Source organism: Pseudorasbora parva, chromosome 5 (genome assembly GCF_024679245.1).
Source record: "Pseudorasbora parva isolate DD20220531a chromosome 5, ASM2467924v1, whole genome shotgun sequence".
NCBI classification, from domain to species: domain Eukaryota; kingdom Metazoa; phylum Chordata; class Actinopteri; order Cypriniformes; family Gobionidae; genus Pseudorasbora; species Pseudorasbora parva.
In genome coordinates, this window is record NC_090176.1 from 35,733,424 (window position 1) to 35,759,997 (window position 26,574).

The following is a 26,574-nucleotide window of genomic DNA, read 5'->3' on the forward strand; positions in this document are numbered from 1 at the left end:
TCATTTTAAAACATTTATTTTACAATTATGACTCAAACATTCACCGCACATTAATTTGAAAATACCATCAAAATAAGTAAATAAATATCATTTTGCACTTTATTATAAAAAATAAAAATTGATCATTCTTCGCATCGGCAATGACGGGTAAGCTTGTGCAGAAAGAAGTAAATGACAAATTAAAGATGGGAAGCCCGAAAACTAAAGGGAGAGGGAGAGAGAGAGAGAGAGAGAGAGAGAGAGAGAGAGAGAGAGAGAGAGAGAGAGAGAGAGAGAGAGAGAGAGAGAGAGAGAGAGAGAGAGAGAGAGAGAGAGAGAGAGAGAGAGAGAGAGAGAGAGAGAGAGAGAGAGAGAGAGAGAGAGAGAGAGAGAGAGAGAGAGAGAGAAAATCTTTTCTGTTACAGACAGCGCTTCGCTTGGCAGATGAATTCTGACCCCAAATATAAACTGGGGAAGGTAATATAAAATCTCTCAAACTGTACAAACGCTATCTACATATTTACACCGTATACAGTCCTATTATATTTTTTCAAAATCATAGGACTTTTTAATGTATCATTTCGTCTAATAATAATGAAACTGTTCAGCTCTCTTTGACTAAATCATGAATTGGCCGGATTGATTTTATTCTTAACTCTATTTCACATTAAACTTGTTCAGAATTTGAGGCTATAAAGGTATGCCATTTTCACAAACTTTATACACAGAAATGCACATGGATAGTTAATCCTAATATCTCTAAAGTGTTAGAAAACTCTATGTTAGTGGCTTTGATCCATTCTCCTTCGCTTCAGATCTATTTGTGCTTTCCAAATTTTTCAGCCATAAACTGATAAACACAAGATGATAGTTTTTTTTTTTAATATATAAAAGTCTATGGTTCCTTCTCAGAGTTCTTTTTAACAAAGTTCAGTACTTTATTTTGAGTCACTGGTCAGTCGTGACATGGTGACGGTGCTCATACCGGACACATGAGGCGGAGGCACCTGGCACATGCTACAGGGACACGGGATCCCGGCACCCCAGTGCTGGAAACTAGCGCCGAGTGGCCCTGAGGTCGATGGTGCCTTGAGGAGTCCATGATGCGGCCTGACGGCTGAGAGACCCGGGCCGGAGAGAGATGCGGCAGTGGAGACTGCTGGTGGTAGCAGAGGATGATGTACCGGGTGAGAGGAATGCGAGACAGCCGCAGGATGACCCGATAATGGAGCGGCCGCCGCGTGCGCAAGGGTGCCACAACCGGGCGGGTGGAAACCGGCGTGATGGGCCCCGCTCCCTCCGCCGTAGATCTCACTCACGAGCCGTTTCATCTCCTCCAGCGAGTTGCTCAGCATAAGGATGTAGTTGCGCGCGAGCAGCAGGGTGGCTATTTTGGAGAGCTTGCGCACGGATGGCCCGTGGGCGTAGGGCATGACCTCCCGGAGCCCGTCCATGGCGATGTTGAGATCGTGCATTCGCTTCCTCTCGCGGCTGTTGATCTTGAGGCGCATACTCTGCAGTTCGGTCTCGGATAGAAGTTTACGGTCCTTTTTGGAGAGCATCTTCAGAGCCAGTGAGTCCTCGTCGGCGCTGGAGAGGCCATGCAGATCTGAGCCTCTTAACTCCGGAGGAGAATCGCTCTGCGTGGAGGAGACGGCGCCGGAGAAACCCACGGACTTCTTGACTGCGGACAGGAAGAGATCATCGCCTTCAGGAGAAGAGGGTCGACTGGACACTCGGCTCGTGTCGGAATCCATGATGTTCAGTGCGCGCTCAACTTCTCGCAGATGTCAATATTCCTTTAAAAGAAGGTAGGCTAATGATTAAAAATAGGCTATAGGGATTTTTCCTCCCACAAGTAGGCTATAATAAATATAACAAGAAATGATAATGTGTTTATTTAAATGCAATACAGCAAATTGAGAGTAGCCTAGCCTATAGGTTATGTTCTAGAAATTCAACTCAACTCCATAAGTTTCCAAAAGGCAAAGCTGTTGAAGGTTGTTACACAGAAAAATCACACTATAGCAATATATTTATGAAAACAGTTAAGAGATCATCTACTAGTAAAATCATATAGTAGACTTTAAAATTGCTAAATCATTGAAAGGAGAAAATGTAATCTTTAAATAGTGCGTGGCGTTTAATTGTTAATTGAAATATACTCTTATAGAAAGTAATGAAATAATTTAATGTATTTTTTATATATTTTCAAGCTTACCGGTAGCAGGTGCAAGTTGGTGTAGCTTTGCAGAATTCCCTCGTTATTCCAGTTCACTCGTGCACTGTTTGTGTTTGGCACGCCTGAGAGTGACGAGGGGTATTTTATAGTAGGTCCCTCCTCCCCATCACCCGGGGGCAAGTCACCGGGACAATGTCAACGCTTTTCCGACAGCCCGTCAAGAACCAATGAGCTCCAGTGGGTGGGGGTCCGAAAATCTGATGTCATTGCAAAAAAAAAAAAAAAAAAAAAAAAAAACCGGGCTTCATTAACTGCATTAGACACACTTCACATATGGTGCATCCTCACAGAACATCGTTGGGTTTAGATTACAGCGAGTCGGTTGAACAAACTTGTGCAATCTGTACTTAAGCTTGTTAGCCTAGTCAGGTGGTGCATGGGTCCAAAAGTAGATGAAACACTTCAGAGAAATGTAATTTTGTAGGCTAATTAACTGTTTTAACTCTAAATGCACTGCATATTTGTTGGAAAATTAAATTGCAATAAAAAAGGCTGCACTCAACAAATCAATATTCACATTAGACTATTGTAATCAAGATGCATTGGTATAAAGAAGAGCTTTTTTCTAAAGATCTATGGTAACTTAATTATGTGGTGTGAGGATGGATGCCGATGCAAATTTTTCCTCCGTGATCATATTTCCCGCAGGCTTGAGCGCGGTCTGTTGCAGACACTGTTTCGCGGTTTGAATGCGCTCATATTGTTTTAACCCGGTGACCCCATGCGGGCGCCTGACAGCTGACTGATTTCAACCGTTAAACGCATTTAAAACGTTAGGAAACGAGGCGTGCAAAATGTTTTCAACGGTTATGATCTGAAACATTTCAATTAGGCCAATATGGACAAACAAAAGTTTTTGTTTGGGTTAGAGGAGGAGGACATAAACATGTATAGCTGGCTACAGCTAGAGCACATTATGAGACGTAGCCTACGTTTCTCTATAGGCTTGAACATGGCCTACATAAACATTTTTTTGACACTAGGCTATGATAGATAGATAGATAGATAGATAGATAGATAGATAGATAGATAGATAGATAGATAGATAGACAGACAGACAGACAGACAGACAGACAGACAGACAATGTTCAATGTCTGCCACGTCCATGTCAGTTGGTGTCTCCTCTGAATTTGCCTCACCGGCAGGTCATCCTCAATAAACACATTTCCAGCGCAATATAACTCCGGTCTTTCAAGTAGCCTATTCTTGTGTAATCGAATCCTATATGAACCCGTCTCTTGCGTGATACCCAAAATTTAGAATATTCCTATCTAATATGATTTATGCCTTGCAGGGTTGGCAGAATAATAATTATACGCTGTTTAATAGGCCAGAGGAGAACTGGCACCCCGACTGAGTCTGGTTTCTCCCAAGGTTTATTTTTCTCCATCATGTCCTGATGGAGTTTTGGTTCCTTGCCTGTCGCCTTTGGCTTGGCTTGCTCAGTTGGGGACACAGTTATGATCAAAGTTAGGCCTATTCCACTAAATATACAAATTAAATGTATTAATTAGGTCATATTTAATTCTATAAACTATTCGAATCAAACTAGCCACATAATTTTTTTTTTGCAATATTGTCCTGTTTAACACTGTGAAGCTGCTTTGAAACAATAGTCATTGTAAAAGCGCTAAATAAAGTTGATTGATTGACTGACTGACTGACAGACAGACAGACAGACAGACAGACAGACAGACAGACAGACAGACAGACAGACAGATAGATAGACAGATAGATAGATAGATAGATAGATAGATAGATAGATAGATAGATAGATAGATAGATAGATAGATAGATAGATAGATAGATAGATAGATAGATAGATCTTCAAAAGAGTCTGTTCATGAGTTTGTTCATCTGACTCCACAGGTGTAGATTTAACAGAAGCATCAGTGAGTTTAGGAGAGACATCACCAGATCAAGGTCTTTAACATATTTTCACTGAAGCATCTATGAGCTCTTGTTGTTTGGTTGTTTTCCCCGTGCGGACAGTCCCGTCTGTCTGTTTGCTTGTTTACTCTCGTTAAATACGCTTATGCAAATGAGTTGGTTTAAACCGGCAGTGTCGGAGAGAAGTTGTAGTTCAGTTCCTTCATTATGAATTCCGGTAATCTCACTTGTTAAGTGTACCAAAATGGTAATATATGCCGCGACTGTCTGGATTAGAAACGAGGGGACAGAAAGAGCCCTATTGTCAGAGCTGCAGTTTATTCCTCGCGCATATAATTATCTGAAATGTCACCCGGGGAAGAACGCAATGCACACAAATTCACACACACCCACACAACACACACTGACTGACAACTGTCTTGGGAGCAATTACACAGAGAGAAAGACAGGGGTTGGTCTGCCCTCGATTCATCCCAACTTTGGTAACTGTAGTCCGCTGAGAATGTTGCCAATTAAGGCTAATTAAGAGCATGCATGACTGACGTCATTACCTCTTGATTTAGATTACATTGAGCCAATGACAAAGATGTACACTCATTCTGCTTAAAAAAGACTTAAGGCATAAACACAGGCCATATTACAGAGTGATTACATAAGTACAAGCCTAATGAGCAATGTTCTTAATTGTACGTTTCTGTGGAGCAGTTCATAATGCACACTGTCATTGTTGCAATTGTAATTATTTAAATGGACACTGATGCAGTGATACTTTATAATTTTTTTGCATGTCTTTTTTATATTTTTTTATATTGCAAAACATTTCAATTAACCATTTCCCCGAGTTTTGACATATTTGCATCAGTGCCAGTTTCCAGACAGCATTTTACAGCTTGTTCAAACTTCACAGTTCAGGTGCAGAGAATTAAATCAACTGAAATGACAGAAATAGAGAACTGGCTACATTTTTTTGTCGTTCAGTCGTTTAATTAAAAGCTATTTGTTTAACAAGGGCCTGCCTCAGAGAAAGAGGGGAAGAGAGAGAAATGTTAGATGAGAGCTTTTGCCACCTCAGGGTGAATGAATGTTAGCCTGGCGGTTGAGTGTGGAGGGAGACTGAGTGCTAATTTCCGCCTGTTGGCAAAGCCAGACTCTTCTTTTCTCATTACCTTTATGAGATAATGATGTGTTTGTGTGTGCATTCCAATAATGAGGTGGGCAGAGGTGTGTATATGTGTAAGAACTGTTAACCCCAAGAGCTAAATTAGCCAGTGCTGTAACTGCAGTCATACTTAAGTTAATGAATCCAGCTGGAGTTCACTTTCAGCTTTTTCTGCAAAACCCAAAACTCATCATAAGCACAGTACAACACTTTTTACATCTTAAACATTCTCTGCAGTACAGTTAAACAGAGGTTCTTTTAGATCTATTTTTTATAGTGTTTATTTTATTGTTCATTTTCATAAAAATTACAATGCCTAGTGAAACCACTTGTGAAATGCTTCTATTTGCATATTTAAAGGGTCCTTTTCGCATTTCTGGGGTTCTTAGACATGAAAGTCGTCATAGTTGTTTAGTGGTGGAAATTACAACAACCCCCATTTGCTCACAAGAGCAAATTAATAAATCTACAATTGTGTTTCTATGAGTTTTCAAAAGAGGAACAACAACATCAAAAAAGATTGATTACGGTGGTCATAAGTGTCAAATTTGCTGTCACTCTCTCTGCCATTGTGTTAAAAACATCCACATAGTGGTGATAATAGTTTAGTCCCAGACTAAAATGCATGTTTTAACTGAAAGCAACTTTCACTGACATATCCTAAAATATGTAAGTGCTGTCGTTTCGTCTCAGTTTGCACAACAGCCTAATGTTTTTTTTTCTTTCTCAGACATATTTATAAACCCTTAAGGTCAAAATAATTAGTTGGTTTGAGTAGATCCAACTCAAATTAAACAAACTAGTTCAAACAAATTAACTTTTATGAGTATTTAGAGATGTATTTCTTTTGAGTTCACAAAACTGACAGATTGTAAGTCATCTGAACTGTTTCATTGTTTTGAGTTTCTTTTAATTTAGACTAACTTACATTTAACTGAATCTGGGCTGGGATTTCTATTTCCCAGCATGGTGCATGATACTCAAAAGGGACAGTAAATGTCCAAATTAAGCGTTATATTATGTTGTTGTTTTTCCCCCAAGATCTACGTTAAAGGGAGTCTGTACAGAAAAATAATGCTGGAACTAGATTTTCTTTAAGTTATAAAGGAAGTTATAAATGTTTATTAATAATCATATGACAGACCCCAACCATACAATTATGACACACAACATAGGGACAGGCCAGGATTAGAGAGATCAACGATTAGAGGAGACAAATTGAGTTGTTTGAGGAGAACCAGCGAACAGAGCAGGTGTCTTGGTGAGAGAGCAGTGTTGGCTTATACACATTAGCTAATGATATGAACACTTTGCTCAGATCACAGAACTGTACAGATTATTATTATGTATCAGGCAATAGCAAAGCTGGTATTGGTCCTCTAGGAGTATTGATACTTACCAATAACAGACACTAATAAGCTTTAGTTATTTAGGCAACTGATTGCATCAATTATTTTGAGTTATTACCTAAATGTCCTAATTGAATTAAAGCCTAATCCTGGCTAAATCTTAGCCCTGTTTGTGAAAACCAGGCCATAGTTTTATAAATGTACATTACATTTTTAAAATAAAAATATATATAAAAAAATGATAGAATTGCAATAGTAATAACTTTAAATGCACTGAAAGGGTCCATTAAAACATTTTGTTAGCCTGAAAGTGAAAAATTTATTAGAAAAATACATTTAATAATTTAATAGTATTTGGTACTTTTACAGTCAAGCTGCATAAACTCCTACGTTAAAGCTGATCCTGAAAGAAGTTAACATGATCAATGTCACAAATTTGCTTAAATTTAACTCTTATCCTAAAACAGTTTACTTGCAGTTTATTTATTTATTCACTATCTACTGAGGTCTAAGACTTCCTGCATCTCTTTAGCTATTTTCCATCATAAACATTTCTTCCGCACCCTCATCCATCCTGATTTCTTCCTCTTACCATCCAACAGTTTCTCTCATTAAGTAGACTTTTTTCTTCCACAATTATTCCAAACAGTTTAGATTCAGTGTAGCAATGCTTTAAAATCAGAAGAAAACTTTCACTTTCAGTCTCACCCTCTACATCTCTCTTTCTCTCTCCGTCTGGGTGGCAGTTGGGCTTATGTTGTGTTGAATGCCAATAGTGAAGAGCAGCATATGTGAGCCAGTTTTAATCCTGCTAATCTTCCCTCCAACTGAAAAAGAAAGAGAATGTGAAAAGAAAAAAGAATGAAAAAAGAAAACCTTTTCTCTCAGGTTTCTGAGCCCAAATGGCTTTCTAAAGAAAATCAAAGTACATGCATCTTCTTTCCTTTCTATCTTCTCATCCACACACTTCATATACATAGTGAATATATGTGTGGATGACATTTTTAACATATGGACATCACAAATTTCTGGCCAAAAAACTCAATAAACAGTTCCCCCCACCTTTTCCTCTCCCTGCCTTTCTCCTCTATTACAGGAGTGTAAGTTGTTGGGGTCTACACAAGTCTTTTGTCCCTACAACAGCCATTAGTAGGTAATTAAGTCTTAACATAGCCTCTGCTCCCCTGGCTACTATTACACCCTGCTCAAATGGAACGGCTTACAAGCTCCTTTACACGGCTGGACAAATTGAATGGTGCTCATCAGGCTCTGCCTATTATTCCTGCCACCCCATCTGGCTGCCAGCGGATAAAGGGGGATTTGCAAGCGATGGTGAGGGGCATGCAGACCGCTGTGCACAGACTGAGAGCAGGAGAAAGACCAGGGGCTTCACTGGAGAGGAACACCCCCCACCCCCGCCCCCCTTAAGGTGGCTGCTTCTTTTCAGGAAAAAAGCTGTGGGATTTGCTGCAGCCAAATGCTACAAATGTTACCACAACCTGCTCCCCTGATCCTGCAAGTGGGAAAGATAAAAAGGAGGGATGTTTGACTCGTGTGAAGGAGAGGGGATGCCGAGATGGACCCTGAAAATGAGATGATGTCAATATGGATATTAATCAAGAAAATCTCATTTGATGAAATCTGCACCTAAAGGAACCATCCACTTCAAATTTTAATTCGTTTCAGCAGTTCAGTTTTCCCATAAGTACTCACTCATGTTTATGCTTATGCTCATAAGTTTTTTACATTTTTAATATCCATAAAATTAAATGGATGGTGTACAGTGTTGTTTTATATATAACATATATATTATTTTGTGTTGCACAGAAAAAAATTCACACAAGTTTGGCAAGACATGAAAGTGAGTATGATGGCAAAATGGTTGACCTATCCATTTAAGTCAATATTACAAAGATTTAATTGCATTTTTTTTGGAGTTTTAAAGTGCAATTGAAACTTGCAAAATAAAATAGTGCATTATAATATTGTGTTACTCCCTTTAAAAAAAAAAAAAGTATTGGTTGCATTACTTTTTCTTACCTGGGCTGGGTTTGTAAAGGTGCTTTCACACCAAAATGTAATGAATGAGGCTAAAGGAAATGCAAATTCACACATGTACTGTATAGCGGGTGCAGCTCAAACAAACCTTTTAGCTGTGCTGCCAGCCTGGATTGCAAAAGAAAAGGATGCAGAAGAAACAAAAAAATCAAGTTATTTTTGCTTATGGTTTAACTGAATCATCGAAGGTCAGCAGCAAGTACATTGGTCAATAAAGTGAGACGAAATGTATAAAAGTAATTTTTTATTTGTTTTAACAGAACACCTCTGCATTTCCTTCTGATTTCTCTCAACATGGGGACATGAGAGATGTCAGTCAATAAATGGGAAAAAGTGACTTGTGTTACTTTGAAAAGTAACTAGTTACTTGAAAAAAGTAATCTGATTACGTAACGCGAGTTACTTGTAATGCGTTACACCAACACAGTTACCACCTGTATTATGATGATGGTTATCACTAATAAACAGCTTAGAACCAAACATCACTTGAAAGAGAGCATTCCTGTACTATTGGTTCCTGGTCCTTCACTCAAACACATGCACTTACCCTCGTGATGTCTAACGAGGGGGCTGGCAGCTTTATTACGAGCATCCCCTCCCACAGGCAGGCTGAAGCAGTAACAGGTTGGGGTTTTGTTTTCAAACGAGGAGAGTTGTTGTGGGTGAGAGCTGCCCTCTGTGTCACCCTTCTGTTCCCCAAGTGTCTGTGCGCTGTTCTATTGTCTCTGCTTAGATTCTTTAGGAGGTATGCATCTCTACATCCCTCCTCTACATCCCAAACTTTCACAGCAGCCAGGGGTCGAGATCTACGTCAGTCTCACACAAAATGTTCACCAAAAACCTGAACACCTTCAAATAATTGGTGGAACTTACTGTGGATATTCTAATGGAAGCTGAAAGAGAGAAAGAAAGAAAGGTGGTCAAAGATTGTGTAGGACAGTCTGAACCTTTACATCACTTACATTTTTAATGACAAGCTCCACACTGAAACTGAATGACAATCTACATTAACTTTTAAAGACTTTATGTCTAAGACTTTACCAGGCCTGGAAATGACCTGTTTGAAATGACCTGATATTTATTATAAATTTGTTCCTGCAACAGCACATTCATGGGTTCAGTTCCAAGGAATATATATATATTAAAAATAATGAGGTAACATCTATATTCAAATCTAACAGTATTTTACAACACAGAATCAATATAAATGCCATTACTAACCCTAACATAAAATATTTTCTCTGAAGTATTACCTGGAATTTTAAATTAATACTATAGTTCAAGTGTTTTATTATCACTTTTTATTTTCTAAAAATGATACCTTTTCATGATTTAATTAATTATAAGCTTATAAACTCGCGAACCCTGCAGTTCCCCCAGGAGTTAACAAACCGTTTATTTGGAAAACTTTTCCATACCCATAGGTTATGCCAACAAAATATAATTTGTGACTTATAATGTAGAAACAGCCATATACTAATAAAGTGCATCTGTTTAATGAAATTAAAATGAAATAAAAATTCAATATAAAAATGGATTACAATCCATCTGATTATGGAAAAGATTTGTAATGGCATCTGTGGCATCTTTTGGCTGAGGTCAGTGATCATAATAGTGTTTTTGATGCGTCTGTGTGCGGATATGAAGGAATGCCGTTGAGTTCTCTCCCCTCTGGCAGCGTCGCTCATTCAATTCTTTTGCCATTACGTTGTCATCAAGCCATTTGGCTGCTCTGGCCTCACAAGTGCGGCACAAGAAAAGAGCTAGTTGATTCAATTAAAGCCATACCAATTCAACTCCACTGAGAGCCAGCCAAGAAGGTTCTTTCAGAGAGAAAGGAGAGGGAGAAAGCGAGCAAGGTAGAGGAAAGCCTTTTATTTCCTCTTGTGTCGGATTTGAGTGCACATATTTAATGCCGTCTAAATGTGTCTTCTATTGTGCGTTTTGTAGTAGTGTTTTTTGCTAAAATGGTTTAGCAAAGTCACACACCATGAAGCAAAAATTGTGTTTATGTGATGGTCTGTCTGTGCATGTGTTTGTCGTAGGGGCCAGCAGTGGCCGTTTGTCACCGTGAATAGGCTCAGGGTGGTTCACATCATTGGGGCATTGAAGGTGTCTCCTCCCCTGTTGTAAAACAAGGGTGTGTGTCACACGGGGACACAGGAGGCATTGTACTCGTTGCAGAGGCTACCGTACCACCCAGAGTGTTCCCTAAATCTAATCCCCCCAACACCTCCCCACGACCCTGTCCGGCCCATGGCCACAACCCCATCCTGACCACTAACCGCACAGGAGAGCGGGATGGACTGCGAAGGTATAAGTCAGAGATGGACACTGGGGCTCCGATGCATACATATATAGAAAGAAAGAAAGAAAGCGTGGGATGAGATTGAGGCCTGGAAGAGGCGAGGGGGCGTGACTGTGAGTTTCCCCTAACAAGATAGGTCAATGGGATGATTGATGGCTGCAGAAGTAGGAACAAAACAAGGGGAGGTGATAAAAATCAGAAAAGAGGGGAAAGAATGGAGAGGGAACGAGGGTCTTGTATCCGAGTTAGGGACGTCTGTGCGAGTGTGAGAGTGTGTGGGAATATTTACTGCCCCGCAGAAGTGGGCGGCTCTGACTTGTTGCTAATTAGCGGGGAGGCATCTGAGCTCAGTGTACTGTGGGTGTATGGAAATGGCAAGTATGCAGGGGTAGAAGGAATACGACAGGATATTTGGGCGAAAAGAATGGCTGCACTGACCACCAAAGATGACCCCCCCAAACACTTGCATATACATATCTACAGATACACACCCCTCACTACTTTCACCCGCCCTCTACAAATTGATGTAAATGAGCAGTGTTTTTAAAATAAAGGGAAATAATTTACGGTCAACTGTCAGTTTCCGGAGTCAGAAACACACACAGACACACACACAGACACAGGCGACCAGCAGGGCTCTTAAACTGAAGAGTTAGGCTTGTGTTTTTAAGAGGGGTCCCTTGTCATCTGAAGTACTCTGAAGAGGATCTGCAAACTATCGCAAGCAGGGACACGGGAAAACAATTAGGACATGCACTCATAGGTACAGTATGCCCAACACACAAGCTGTTCCTTATTTACCAGAAATTATTAGAATTAGTTTCTTGGTGCATTTAACTGGCAACACAGTCTTTGACTTCAGAGTCAGAACTCTAAAAATCTGACACTTTTTATATCAAAATAAAGGCATTCTCTTTCTTGTATTTTTGAAAAAAATAAAAATAAACAATTTTAAAAGACCACTTGAAGATAAATATCACCGATTACTTTGGACTGATATCCCTTTCTTACATTCTTTCAAGCATCCATGCTTCCAACTTTCTTCCATATTTTAAATTGCTCTTCTTTTCTTTCAATTCCTTCGAGATCAAACAAAAATGTTGGACATCAATAATCTTCAAGAACTTAGAGAATAACTTTTTTCATTTGAAAAAGATCAAACAAAAATGACACCATTAATAACAGTAAAGTTTCTGGTCTTTCAAGGGAATGATGCATAAATTATCACCAGTGTCCGTAAAACACTTGATCCCAGGTTATTCTAAGGGGTATTGTGCCTGTAATAAAAGTAATAAGTTACTTTGCATAAAAATATCTGATAATATAACAAACTTTCTTACCCTTTACACAAAGATAGATCTAAAACATATATTCTGGTACATCCAAAATTATACTCCTCTCAGGGCTCTTTTGCAGCAACTTTTCTTTTATTCTCTTCTCTCACCAACCCATCTGCTCTTCTTGGCACATTCAATTACATTTCACCTTGAGAAAGAGAGTGAGAAAGCATCAGGCTCTAGTGAATTGCAACAATTTACGATAAACAAACCCCCATTGCTAAAGGCTGCACATTACTCCACTGCGGAGAATAACAGGTACAAAGGATGGCGATATGGAGGGATGAGGATTATTAAAAATAAAAACATGATTATGAGGTTGGAAGAAGTTGAGAAGTTGATACATAAACACAATTTTTTTTTCCACAACACACACAGACACATAAGGTCAACACGTCTAACAGTTTTCTACCATGTTTTGGATTGGCTTACAGAGCCAACAGCTCACACAATGTCATCAGCGAGTTAACACCCAACTCTCAGTGGTCACGCTTGCCAGGTTGAGTGTTTAACTGACAGGTGGGAATGAGGGAATTGTATATGTGTGTGTGTTTAGCAAGCAATCTGTAATGAGGGGGCAGTGTGTGTTTAGGCCTGTAATGAGGTGTGAGAGAGAAGCGAAGACCTTAATAGGCAGCAATTACTGAGTGTGTTGTCATTGAGCGAGTCTATTTGTGTTTCGGTATGTGTGTGTGTTTGTCGTGTTGCAAAGGTTACTTTAACACCTACTCTCTAGCAATTCCAGCAGAGAACATTTGACTGACAGCATATCAAAGACATACATCCTATTTCAAAACAAACCTTTGCATGTATGGTTGTGTGCATAAGGGAGGAAAAATGTTTTTTGATATAATTCGTTATAATCTGTTAATTGAGAAACAGGAGCTAGAGCTGTGTAACAGTTGGTCATATTAGAGTCAGAATTTATAAATGTCTGTTGTGCTGCAAAATGTCTGTATTTTTCCTGATCCCACTTCCTCTCTCTTTCTTTCCACGTAAATGTATTTCTTTTTAAAAGGCCATAAACAAAGAAAAAACAACAACGTCAAAAACATGAAGAAAAGTTACACTACGTCATCTCTCTCTGATGCTCTTTGACTTTTAGATGACCGGGTGATGACCTCCTGGGGACACGCTGGTTTTGGGATAGTCCCCAGGATGACCTCATCAATTAAGATGACTGAGTTCAACAGCAGTAAGCCACCCCATCACCATCTTTCTCCCTCTCTTGCTGACTCTGTACATCCTTTGTCTCCATTAGTTTCCATCTCTCTGTGTGCATTCCTTCATTAGACACATCTCTCGTGATCTCTGTCCCTATTGTCCCTTCTTTGACATTGTCTCACCCTTTCAACTCATTTGAACTTCCTTTGCCCTCCATTACAGTAGTTCCTCCATTATATTCCTTCTGTAATTTTTTCAAAAATAAAATGATAATTATTTCTCTCCATGTCCGGGTGATACATTTATTTGTGGAGACACAGGTTCAAAAGTCCACACTGAAAATATGATCAAACATTTTAACCAGGAGATAAACTAATAACTCATCAAACAAATACATTTCTGACCTGACCATATTAACTTTTTACAAAAGGTCATGTTCTTGCTTCAAGCTCAAGATGCTCTTTTGATCATTCTCAAATCATGCTAGAGAACATGATCATCATATTATATATATATTATATATAGACACACACACACACACACACACACACACACACACACACACACACACACACACACACACACACACACACACACACACACACAGACACACACACACACACACACACACACACACACACACACACACAACAATAAAACACCACACATATATAACACACATCACACATATCATATAAGCAATTTAACACACCACATAACATCACACATATAACACCTCTCACGTATATCACGTATAACAATGCTATCTCACGAACAATTTGTACGAGGTGGCCAATTCGTACAAATTCATAAAACCTCACTCGATTTGTCTATACTGCAGTGGTGGGTAGTTTAAGGGGTCGGGTTTAAGATGAATGTATGATTTAGCAATAATCTTACCAATTTGTACGAGTGAGGTCATACAAATTTGTACGAATTAGCCACCTCGTAAAATATGTACAAATTGCCGTGAAATTGGGTTGTATATATTATATATCAGAAAACAACACAGCCAAACAGGGCCTATCTAACTCAGACAGTTAAGTAAGACATCTCAGCATGTGTATGCAAGACAGAAAGAAAAAGAAGAGAGAAACACGAGAGAAAGAGAACATAGCTCTGATCTCTGATGAATATGTAAATCCTGATAGCGGCCCGCTCTCCAGGGGACCCCCTTCACCCCTGCTTTCCCACCCCACACAAGAGACGAGGGACCGGGCCGCACTGAAGCTTAGCAGCCCGAGATCTTCACTCCCCGGATGGTAATCCCACTGTCCAAAGGCACGGATAACGAGAAGAGGACCATAATCCTATTGTCCCTCTGTGTCACATATGTCGCTTAACACACTGTCTCTCCATCACAAGACTTCATCCAGAGCTGCAACAGATTGGCACCCTCCAAAAAAGTGCTTGTCTTTCTTACGGTCCCCCCTTCTACCTCCAAAAATGTCTCGTGCACGAAAACGTAACCTAAACAAACTAAGACCTTTCAAAAAAATCACATAACACAGCATCGTCATCAGCAACTCCTCAGGCTGGGTTTGGATCAATGTCGCATCTCCATATTGCTGTGTGGGTGGCATGCGGTGGGGTGTGTGTGAGAATATATGCGTGTGTGTGGACATCCCAAGTTAAAATGCACCCCTCGTCTCGCCCGACTACCTCAGCCCCACGGCGCTTTGTGTCCGAGAGGACCTGTTGGTATCCGCCTTTGTCATTGAGTGTGTATGTCTATGGGCATATGGTTGATCCACCTCCAATAGGTTCATGTAGGCAGAAAACAGCCATTCATACGCCTATTCAGTCAAGCTGCTAGAGACACAGATTACTATGTCATAACACAGAGGGAGGGAGAGAGGGAGGGGTTTGAGTGATAGCGAGAGAGAAGAGCGAGAGAAAGAGAGATTACTTCATAAACTTACTCTGATCTCTATGTGTGTGGCGCTGCTGTAGCGATTGAAAGATAGAGCCATTGTCACTCTTTCAGGCCTCGACTTCAAACACCTACATTTGTTGCACCAACTATGCCGAACTTGAGGAAAAAAGGATGCCGTTTGAATGCAAGTCTGTTTTTTTCTGTTGTGAATCAAACACCTTAAGGCTTGATGGATTTGCACAAAAATGCTGAAGGGTCGCTAGTGAACGCCATTCACATTTCAGATTTGAGGAACAAAAATGGCAAATATTGTAAGATCGAGATATCCATTCACGAAACCTAGCATCATAATTCAGCCTTCGATTTAAGAGTTTATCGTGTACAAGAGTTTTGCTGTCGGAAAGAGTGGGAAATATGTTCATGCCCAATTTCCAACTAGGAAACTTATGTTGACGATAATTCCGACAGCATGTGAAGGTAGCATTACTAATTGATGCATTTTTAGAGACAATTTAAAGTAGCATATCTGTAGACTAATTTTCCTAAACAGTGTAAACTTTAGAGTTAAAGCATTAAAAGCATTCCAAAACCTGACTGACTTAATCTCTTCCGTGGAACATATAAAAAAAGAGAGCGAGAGATCAGGAGAGATCAGGCAGGTTAAGTGTTCGGGAAACCTGTTTGAAACCAATCTATTATTTTAGCATTTGTGTTTGCTGCTGTTAAAGGCACAGACATCACGCACAGTGACAAAGAACGACACGGAAAAGTTTCTGATTACTCAGCGAATATCCTTCAAGTGTCCGGTTTTCTCTTTCCAAACCAGTATTTATATAAAGTTCACTTGTCATGACCTCTGCACTGTCTACTTGTCTAACCGGCTTGTTTGTCTCTCTCTCACAGCTCAGTACTGTCTGGGTTATTCTCTGCGTGTCCATCCTCGATCACCTTTTCTGCCCTCCTAGGACAGAAAGCCTCTCCTTCTGACAGTAACGGCCATCACTGTCTCACTTCCTATTATTCTGATGACCTCTCGTTCTCAGGCCCAATCACTTGCTCGCCAACAGTGTCAACACTGTCATTAAAGGCACATTGTCCTTATTAATTAATGAGTGCTGTTGTTTTTTCCCCGCTCTCCTTCTCTACATACTTATTCGGGCAAATGTGGATTAACATATTCATGAGTCGGCCAGCTTTGCAGCAGCTTGCCCGCGAATGGGGCGGCTCTGTTTAGCCTCTGTGTTTTTGTCTTTCTCCATACCTAACCTCGTTTGCTGGGCAGATCTCTGAACCATTAAAGCTCATGATCCCTTTATGCCAGCGAGACTCAGACAGGAGGGTCGGGTTATGAACCCAAACGCTGCTGTTTCACGCACCAGTGAACACACCCCGGATAATAAGGCTCAAATGCTAAGTGTTACAAACTGATTAAAATGTCTGTGTAACAACTTTATCTAGCCACAATAAACAATGCTCCTCCACGAGAAACTGCGGAGCTTTTGATATTGTCCCAGCTGTTCAAATGTTCCCAGCTCTGGTTATTTTTCACTTGTTTATTTGTTTATCATATATGCTGGAAGGTAACATGCACTTAAACATTTAATCATTAAAACTGAATGTTCAAAATGATTATTACAAATATAAACTAATTATTCACTATGAACATAACCTAGGAATCCTTTTTTGCAGTTTAATTTTAGTATGCAAGGTCACTGTATGAGTATGTTTGATTGAGGGATACACAATATATCAGTACCGGCCCATATCAAAAGTTTTCAATTTATTTATCAGTATTGGTTGATGTTGGATATGTAATCGTACATGCTGATTTGCTCCGTTACATTTATTTAAATGACATTTGCCATCATGTAATGTTAATCTTTAAAAACAATTTAATATTAAATTTATCTTAAAATAAACATTATTAAGTAATTTTTTTTGAATGAACAGTAAGACAAACAGGGCCCTAGCTTGGGTATCCGGGGCCACAGTGCAGGTTTTTGCTGTGGGCCCCATTGAAAACGCGTTCCAGTTGAAATCGCAGGGCACCCCTATAAGGCCGGCCCCTAAAATAGGCACTGCTTTTCAACCCACTTTCGACAGTCCTGAAGATAAATTACTATGGAATAAGCAAATAATTATCCGCTTACAAGTATCAGCCAGAATTTACCGTTGGTGAATCCCTAATTTGATTTATATACAACAGTCAATAACCTCAAACAAAAGTTTACACTTTTCTGTAACATGATTAAAAAGTATTAGCAATTAACATGTACATTAATATTGAGGATACACAAGATATTAGTGACCATATCGTCCAATAACGTTTTCTTTCATTTATTGAGGCTGATCTTGGGAGATGGTAAGATCAGGGCTTATTTATTTTATTTATTTATAGATTAAATGTTTTCTTTAAACATTTAAGTTTATTTTTCATATAAAAGCTTTCATTTTAATTTAGCCATAATGTCAGAATGCTGCAATTCAATAAATTAAATAAACTAATTAATTGAATAAAAATGTCAGTAGAAAATGTAAAACAAAAACTGAAAATAGTGAAAGGGTCTGTTTATTACAAAGTGTTTTGTAAGGAAATTATTTAAAAAAAACGGCAAGGTTTGTCTGCAAGGTCCATTTTTTTAATCTTCCTTGTAATTTCCTGAGAAGCGAAAGCAAAAACCCCTCTTATTAGCCATTATTGGTTGTATCCACCACAAAGCCCTGTTAACTGCTAAACATTTACCTTACACACACACATACTGAATTTCTCTCCCTTCAACTCACTGCCCCTGCTTATACATTCACTCTCACACACTAAAAAACAGCCACTATCTCCAACTCTCTCTACACACACACACAACTAGCACTCACCAATTTGTAGCCTGCACAGTCACATTGTTTGTTGAGGCTTGCAGTGCAGGCCGCTTCGTTAGCTTGGCCTTTAACGAGCTGCTTAATTGAGCTGTCTAGCGGGCCACCTGTCGCCCTGCACCTCATTAGCATACTAATGCTCCTACATTGTGCTGTAGTGACAGCCAGAGAGAGAGAGAGAGAGAGAGAGAGAGAGAGAGAGAGAGAGAGAGAGAGAGAGAGAGAGAGAGAGAGAGAGAGAGAGAGAGAGAGAGAGAGAGAGAGAGAGAGAGAGAGAGAGAGAGAGAGAGAGAGAGAGAGAGAGAGAGAGAGAGAATGAGAAAGAGATGTTATGATTACCCAATTTTTTACTAAAAAAGGATATTTAGGTTTGTTGACCAGAGAAAATTCGGCATATTATCAAACATAAGAAATCATAATGGTCTTTGCCAGAGAAGATTTACTGATATTATATCAGGTCTTGCTGAATATTAAAACTTAAAACGTAAATAAGGCAAATGAAATGACATGAAAACCATCTGTAACTCTTCCTTTTTTTACAGTGTCGTTGTTACACGTTATATGCAGTAACTATAGTAATAAATATACATTATGCATAACTACATAGCCCTAAACCAAATGGTTAGACTTTATTTTAAAAGTGTATTTTTACTGTGAAAATACTGAGTAATATTAATTAACTATTTGTATTTACTATAGGGTTAGGGTAGGATTAGTTTGAGGGTTTGTGCATGTAATTATTTATAATTTACTGTTATTACTATGGTAAGTACATGTGACATGTAACAAGGGAACTGTAAAATAAAGTGTTACCAACAAGTTAATGTAGTAACTTAATATTACTCTGTACACATTACAATGTATGGAGTACAGTGTACAATAAAGTAAAACCAAAGCATCTTTACAATGTCTGAAATTGTTACCACAATTTTTTATATATAAATATACTGTTTACAATGTGCCGTGTGTTGAGCAAATGATATGGCTTTTAAGAGCCAACATTAATTGAATAATCACAGATTCATTTTATTCTTGAGCTGGATGCAATTGGGCAATGCTGCAATGATCGTGGAAAGGATTAATAGGCTTTTTCACCTTTTTACTGGCTGCACACAGTTGCTCAAGTGCCTGCTTTCATTCAATTCATGACATGCAGCTGCAGCACCAAAGATCTACCTGCCAGAGAGAGAGAGAGAGAGAGAGAGAGAGAGAGAGAGAGAGAGAGAGAGAGAGAGAGAGAGAGAAGTGCAGCGTTTTTGTGAATGGTCAAATGGCTTGACAGGTATTGTTGTGTGTGATTGGAGCATTCAGTACAGCCTTGGGCTAAACTCGCCTCTAAACACTGTAAACCGAAGAGGCCTTTAGACCTCACACAGGACACACATGGACATGTGATTCACACACTTGTTCTGTCAAACACGGACGAAACTTTTGAAGACAAGCTCCACACTTACAGACAGGTTTTAGCCCTGACCCTCAGAGGCCGAGTCCCCACCAGATGGAGAGCCGTCCACCTCAACCAGATGACCATGAACTTTGACCTGCAACAGGCTGACCACTCACACTGATCGTCTGACAGATACCCACAAAATACACATCGTACACAGTTCATACGATATTCTGGCTATTCCTCTGGCTAGGGTCTGCCAACGGTTCATTAGATTGCTTCCACTTACCCATTGCAGCAGGTGTGAATAATTGCTCCAAAACATCCCAAAGAGACACTCAGAAAAGCAAGACAAACATGATGACACTTACCAAATCTGTTTGAAAGACCCAAAACAAAAAAATACTTCCTGTTTGCAAAGGAAGCAAAAAGAAAGCTAAAAGTCTAAGAGTACCTTTGCATGAGCTCGTGCATTTGACATGCACTAATGCGACAGTAGAAAGCTGGCACGGGGAAACCAGCACACAAAAGATCAGAGGCACCACACTGGGTGACCTGCTCTGCTCTTTTTCAGTCCCAGAGAAAAGTGAAAAATACTTTACCTTACTGCGAGAAGACAGAGGCACAGATGCCTGATCAAGTAAAACAAATACAATTTAAAGTAAAAATATTTTAAATATAGATCAAAGATTATAATTGAAATTATAAATAAAAACATAATTAACACTTTATTAAACTATTGCCAATACCAAAATGACAAAAAAAATGTTTTGCAAGATTTTATAATTTATTTTTAAATTATAGATTTTAAATTATCTTATTCAGTTGTCATAATTTTTTTTAAGTAAATAGGTTTTCTAGTGGACCTATTAAAAAAAATGTTTTCATTAGCGGCCTATTTGTCGAGATTAAAAGTGTCAGCTAATCACATCATTCATCGCTGGACAAGACTGATTTTAAGAAAGAAAAAAAATCCGGCCTGGCAGTTGATAACAACCTTTTTATTCTACATTCACACAATTGAGAAAGAAGGCAGAAAAAGGCAATGGCCATAGAAAAGAGGTAAGAAAAGAGATTGAAAGGTGAGGGGGTCTTTCAGAATGGGGGAAGGCCATATCTGAAAAGGTGGCTGTGGAAATTTAGGGGGGGCAAAGTCACATCCATGCCGCACACGCATTCAATTCTACTGGTAAATACTGGGTCTGGACAAACCACCATATGCTAATCACCACAGCATTTACACGTCAAAATCAGCATCCCTGTCCCTCTTTCTTACAAACTCATTCTTCCTGCGCTTTCTTTCCTCTTTTACCCCCCGCCCCCCTCACCCCTCGTTAATTACCGTATGTCTTTCGCTTTGATAAAGAGTCTCTTGCACAAATTAGTACAATATTGCAGTCCCCTTTAAATCCCAACCCCCCAGCCTCCCCTTCTTCCCCCCCATCTTGTTGGATTGGGCCACCTTGTGCACGTATTGGTACCGGGTTTCTCAGTAGAACACTTGTCAGTGGCATGCATATGGAAATGTGAGTCTCCATTTTAGTTGCTAACTCTGCATCCTCTATGGCCCCTTGCTGTGTGCCCCCCACCATCACAACTAGGGGATACTGGGACCTCATGCTGGGGGCAACAAGGCGTTGTACTATTGAGGGATGGACAGGGGTCAGTGCAGGGGTACACTAACAGACAAGACACGCTTCTCTGGTCAAACACCAGCCCACCCCTATGTTCTGGAGCTGGAACGGTTCGGCCAGACACTGAACAGCTGTCATATTTATAAAGCAGTTGTGGTTAAAGTATGAAGTAGAACTGAGAGTTAATATCTGAAATAAGAATAAATGTATTACTGGAGAACAGACTAAATAAATGTTATGATTTATTAATAAATTCTAATTTTTACATTTTAAACCTTTAACAACTAACTCTTTCATGGATCAAACAATTATTTCCAACAAATGTATTGTGATCTTTAATGCAAGTGGTATGAAACTTAACGATTATCCTTCTTATGTCCTAAAAATGACAAAAACATCATTTAAATGGCGTAGGACAGGGGAATATGATGTCATGAGAAAAAAATCCCCTTTCATTGTATGGACTAGTACGACCTCACTGTAGTAAAAAAAACCTCTCAAGAACATAAGCCAATCAGAATAAGAATAAAAGAGAACACAGAACCTAATCCGCAGCCTGCTATCAAACAGGCCTCTTCTGCACAAGTGTGAGTGGTTGAGAAATGCTCTCTCCGGGCGTACGTGTGTGAAAGCGAAGGTGTTTGTGACAGAAAGCGAAATTACAAGTGTGGGTGTGTGTGTGTGACGGGCATGCTCTTGACCTGCGGCTGTATGCTGCTAATCCTCTGATCAGGATGCCAGGAGGACTGCGGGGCCTCAGGCCTTAGGCCGGCCCCTGATAGGCTGCCCCACTCACAATAATACACTGAGACCTCAGCCCATTTACATCCCACAGGCTGTCAGAACCGCTCACACGGTCAACACATTTTATCTCAGGACAGATGGAGCCCAAACAACTACTGGAGGAAAGTTGCTTATTTCTGTACTATTCCACATAATTGTGTAGTACAAGTAGTGGGTTTCCACTAATGCAACTATATGTAGCAAAAAACGACCATTCAGATGAATAGCCAAAATGAGGACAAGACCACAACCCGAACTTTACAAATGTCAGCTGAATGCTTTACATCACATCATGTGTGATTTAGGCCTTAAATAGTCAAACTCGCGTGTTAAAACAAATGGCAACAAAAACACAAAAAATAAGCATATGAAAAACAATTTCACTCTGTAGATTAGTTCCATGTAGACCAAAAACAAACTACCCTACTACAGCTTAAGAACGGGAGGAAAGGTAGAAAGATAGAACAATTATGATTAAGGAAAAATTGCAGAGAATGAAACTAAGCCCAAGTGAAAGTATATTTTTGATGCCTTTGGATGATCTGCTGGAATGCTATTACTGGCACAAATGGGTAAAACTGGTTGTCCTAACTGAACAGCATAGCCATGATGAAAAACCTGTAAAAACCAACATCAAATTGCTAAAAACTTTTATATACTGGTCAATGAAACCTTCTTATCAAGTCAAGGCCATTTTTTCACAGTCAGCATGAAAAACCAATCGTCCGAGAGAGTAGAAAAAGCAAGCCAGTGTGTGTTTATGCGTAGAAGGGGGTGGGGGTAAGGAATCTCAGACTGCCAGGCAAATACTTGCCATTTGTCTGTATAAGAGTGTCTGCAGGCCCCCAAATCCCCACGTTTTGTACGAACAAATTGGCAGAACGCGGGGTCTTGTTTGCCCAGCCTCTTTGGATGGCTGTGGGAAGTGAGTAAGCTGATGAGAGGCGGGTGGGAGAAATCTTCATCAAAGAGTGCCGTTGCTGGGAACAGAAAAACTAGATGCCCTGGTCTGAGAACTGGCCTACGTCAGAAAGAGTAAAGTAACCAGTGGGGAGACTTATCTGCCTGGCCTGACCTGACCTGACCCGAATACAATTTAAAAAATTGTCACATCACAACAGCAGCGGAGACAGTGAGAAAGGAAAGGAACATTATATTATAATTAAATAATTTATATGAAAAATTATATAATTTGTCATACACATTAAATTGATCAAAAGTGACTGTAAAGCCCTTTATGTTACAAAAGATTTCTGTTTCAAATAAATGTTCTTTTGGACCTTCTATTCAACATATAATCCTGAAAAGAAAATCAGTTTCCACAAAAATATTAAGCAGCACAATGGTTTCCATCATGTGACACTAAGGACTGGCATATATATACATATACATACAGGTCCTTCTCAAAAAATTAGCATATTGTGATAAAGTTCATTATTTTCAATAATGTAATGATAAAAATTAAACTTTCATATATTTTAGATTCATTGCACACCAACTGAAATATTTCAGGTCTTTTATTGTTTTAATACTGATGATTTTGGCATACAGCTCATGAAAACCCAAAATTCCCATCTCAAAAAATTAGCATATCATGAAAAGGTTCTCTAAACGAGCTATTAACCTAATCATCTGAATCAACAAATTAACTCTAAACACCTGCAAAAGATTCCTGAGGCTTTTAAAAACTCCCAGCCTGGTTCATTACTCAAAACTGCAATCATGGGTAAGACTGTCGACCTGACTGCTGTACAGAAGGCCATCATTGACACCCCCAAGCGAGAGGGTAAGACACAGAAAGAAATTTCTGAACGAATAGGCTGTTCGAATAGTGAACGAATAGTGCTGTATCAAAGCACCTCAGTGATAGGTCTGTGGGAAGGAAAAAGTGTGGCAAAAAATGCTGCATAACGAGAAGAGGTGACCGGACCCTGAGGAAGATTGTGGAGAAGGACCAATTCCAGACCTTGGGGGACCTGCGGAAGCAGTGGACTGAGTCTGGAGTAGAAACATCCAGAGCCACCGTGCACAGGCTATCAGGAGATTTTGGAGCACTTCATGCTTCCATCTGCTGAAAAGCTTTATGGAGATGAAGATTTCGTTTTTTCAGCACGACCTGGCACCTGCTCACACTGCCAAAACCACTGGTGAATGGTTTACTGACCATGGTATTACTGTGCTCAATTGACCTGCCAACTCTCATGACCTGAACCCCATAGAGAATCTGTGGGATATTGTGAAGAGAAAGTTGAGAGACGCAAGACCCAACACTCTGGATGAGCTTAAGACCGCTATCGAAGCATCCTGGGCCTCCATAACACCTCAGCTCTGCCACAGGCTGATTGCCTCCATCCCACGCCGCATTGAAGCGGCCATTTCTGCAAAAGGATTCCCGACCAAGTATTGAGTGCATAACTGAACATAATTATTTGATGGTTGACTTTTTTTGTATTAAAACACTTTTCTTTTATTGGTCGGATGAAATATGCTATGGAGGGGTCTGAAATTGTCATTGTAGGTTCATGTCCACTGTGAAAGACATAATCTAAAAATAATTTAAATAAATCCCGAAATCATAATATTTGATTCTTTAACTATTTATTTGTATGATACAGCTGCAAATAAGTATTTGAACACCTGTCTATCAGCTAGAATTCTGATCCTCAAAGACCTGTTAGTCTGCCTTTAAAATGTCCACCTCCACTCTATTTATTATCCTAAATTAGATGCACCTGTTTGAGGTCATTAGCTGCATAAAGACACCTGTCCATCCCATACAATCAGTAAGAATCCAACTACTAACATGTCCAAGACCAAAGAGCTGTCCAAAGACACTAGAGACAAAATTGTACACCTCCACAAGGAAAGGGCTACAGGGACATTGCCAAGCAGCTTGGTGAAAAAGTCCACTGTTGGAGCAATCATTAGAAAATGGAAGCTAAACATGACTCTGAATCTCCCTCGGACTGGGGCTCCATGCAAGATCTCACCTTGTGGGGTCTCACTGATCCTAAGAAAGGTGAGAAATCAGCCCAGAACTACACGGGAGGAGCTGGTCAATGACCTGAAAGAGCTGGACCACCGTTTCCAAGGTTACTGTTGGTAATACACTAAGATGTCATGGTTTGAAATCATGCATAGCACTGAAGGTTCCCCTGCTTAAACCAGCACATGTCCAGGCCCGTCTTAAGTTTGCCAATGACAATTTGGATGATCCAGAGGAGTCATGGGAGAAAGTCATGTGGTCAGATGAGACCAAAATAGAACTTTATGGTCATAATTCCACTAAACGTGTGAATGATGAGTACCATCCCAAGAACACCATCCCAACTTTGAAGCATGGGGGTGGTAGCATCATGCTTTGGGGGTGTTTTTCTGCACATGGGACAGGGCGACTGCATTGTATTAAGGAGAGGATGACCGGGGCCATGTATTGCAAGATTTTGGGGAACAACCTTCTTCCCTCAGTTAGAGCATTGAAGATCGGTCGAGGCTGGGTCTTCCAACATGACCATGACCCGAAGAACACAGCCAGGAAAACAAAGGAGTGGCTCTGTAAGAAGCATATCAATGTTCTGGTGTGGCCTAGCCAGTCTCCAGACCTAAACCAGAGAATCTTTGGAGGGAGCTCAAACTCTGTGTTTCCCAGCGACAGGCGAGAATATATATATGTGTGTGTGTGTGTGTATTACCATAAATTGTTTCTTATATAAATGAGACATCTTTGAAAAAATATCAGCAACACTTGCAGCCTTTATATAATGTACCGTATATTAAAATGAATGCATTCATTATGCCTTGTAATGCACTTTTAATGCATTGTATGGTCTCATGAATAGTTGTAAACAGTTGGAATAGATTACACTTTTCAAAGTATAATGCATTAAAACAGGACAAAAAAACAACTTCAAGGAATCTACAAATATTATAATGAATTATAAAATTTGACATTCGACAAGCCTTGAGTAACGTGTTACCAATCCCAATTTTTTTGAACAATACAGAACAGTGTTAAGTGTTACAGCTTAAGCGTATATACACATATTTTAAGTCATGACCAAATACAAGCGGTTATATAATAGGATTGTGTTTGTGTGCACTGCCTATAAAGCCATACCTCAATAAGATGTGGGTGGGTGCTCAGGAAATGAGTCTGTGTGGGCAGACCACAGTCTCTTTGAGGTGTGTGTAGCCTTGCGTGATGCCATATGATCAGTGCCTGTAGCTAGTCGTGTGACTAATCCTGTTAGTCTAAACACACCCGTTTCCTTTTTTCCTCGCTGTCTTTCTGCCTCTCTTCAGTTTCCAGGGCACACTTCTCCCACCACCTGATTTCCTAACCATAGACAAACACTTTACAAATTAACATGAACATTTAAACAGCTGTATGTCTGATGAAGCAATGTAATAACGTTTAGTTTCTTCTCTTTAGGCTATGAGAGAATGGGTTAAGCTGTGACACTTTTGACATCATACTATAGGCAAAGAAAAATAAGACTATTATGGATCGCCTTCCATTAAATTTAGCATCAAACT

General features: G+C 39.7%; 1 protein-coding gene across 5 annotated transcripts; it reads right to left on the reverse strand.

Moving 5' to 3' along the window:
• Window positions 1-26,424, reverse strand: olig2 (oligodendrocyte lineage transcription factor 2). Of its 5 annotated transcripts, none has more exons than XM_067444050.1 (8): window positions 26,156-26,424; window positions 19,330-19,410; window positions 18,235-18,386; window positions 12,327-12,471; window positions 9,552-9,571; window positions 7,329-7,447; window positions 2,201-2,418; window positions 1-1,778 (listed from the first exon to the last, which is right to left on the reverse strand). In XM_067444050.1, the coding sequence occupies exon 8, from the start codon at window positions 1,734-1,736 to the stop codon at window positions 918-920; it is 819 nt and encodes a 272-aa protein (XP_067300151.1). In that variant the 5' UTR covers window positions 1,737-1,778; window positions 2,201-2,418; window positions 7,329-7,447; window positions 9,552-9,571; window positions 12,327-12,471; window positions 18,235-18,386; window positions 19,330-19,410; window positions 26,156-26,424; the 3' UTR covers window positions 1-917. The 5 variants fall into 5 exon arrangements, with proteins under 5 accessions (XP_067300151.1, XP_067300149.1, XP_067300152.1 ...); XM_067444048.1 differs by having other exon boundaries at window positions 9,226-9,571; XM_067444051.1 differs by lacking the exon at window positions 12,327-12,471 and having other exon boundaries at window positions 9,226-9,571.
• Between the last annotated feature and the right edge of the window lie 150 nt (window positions 26,425-26,574).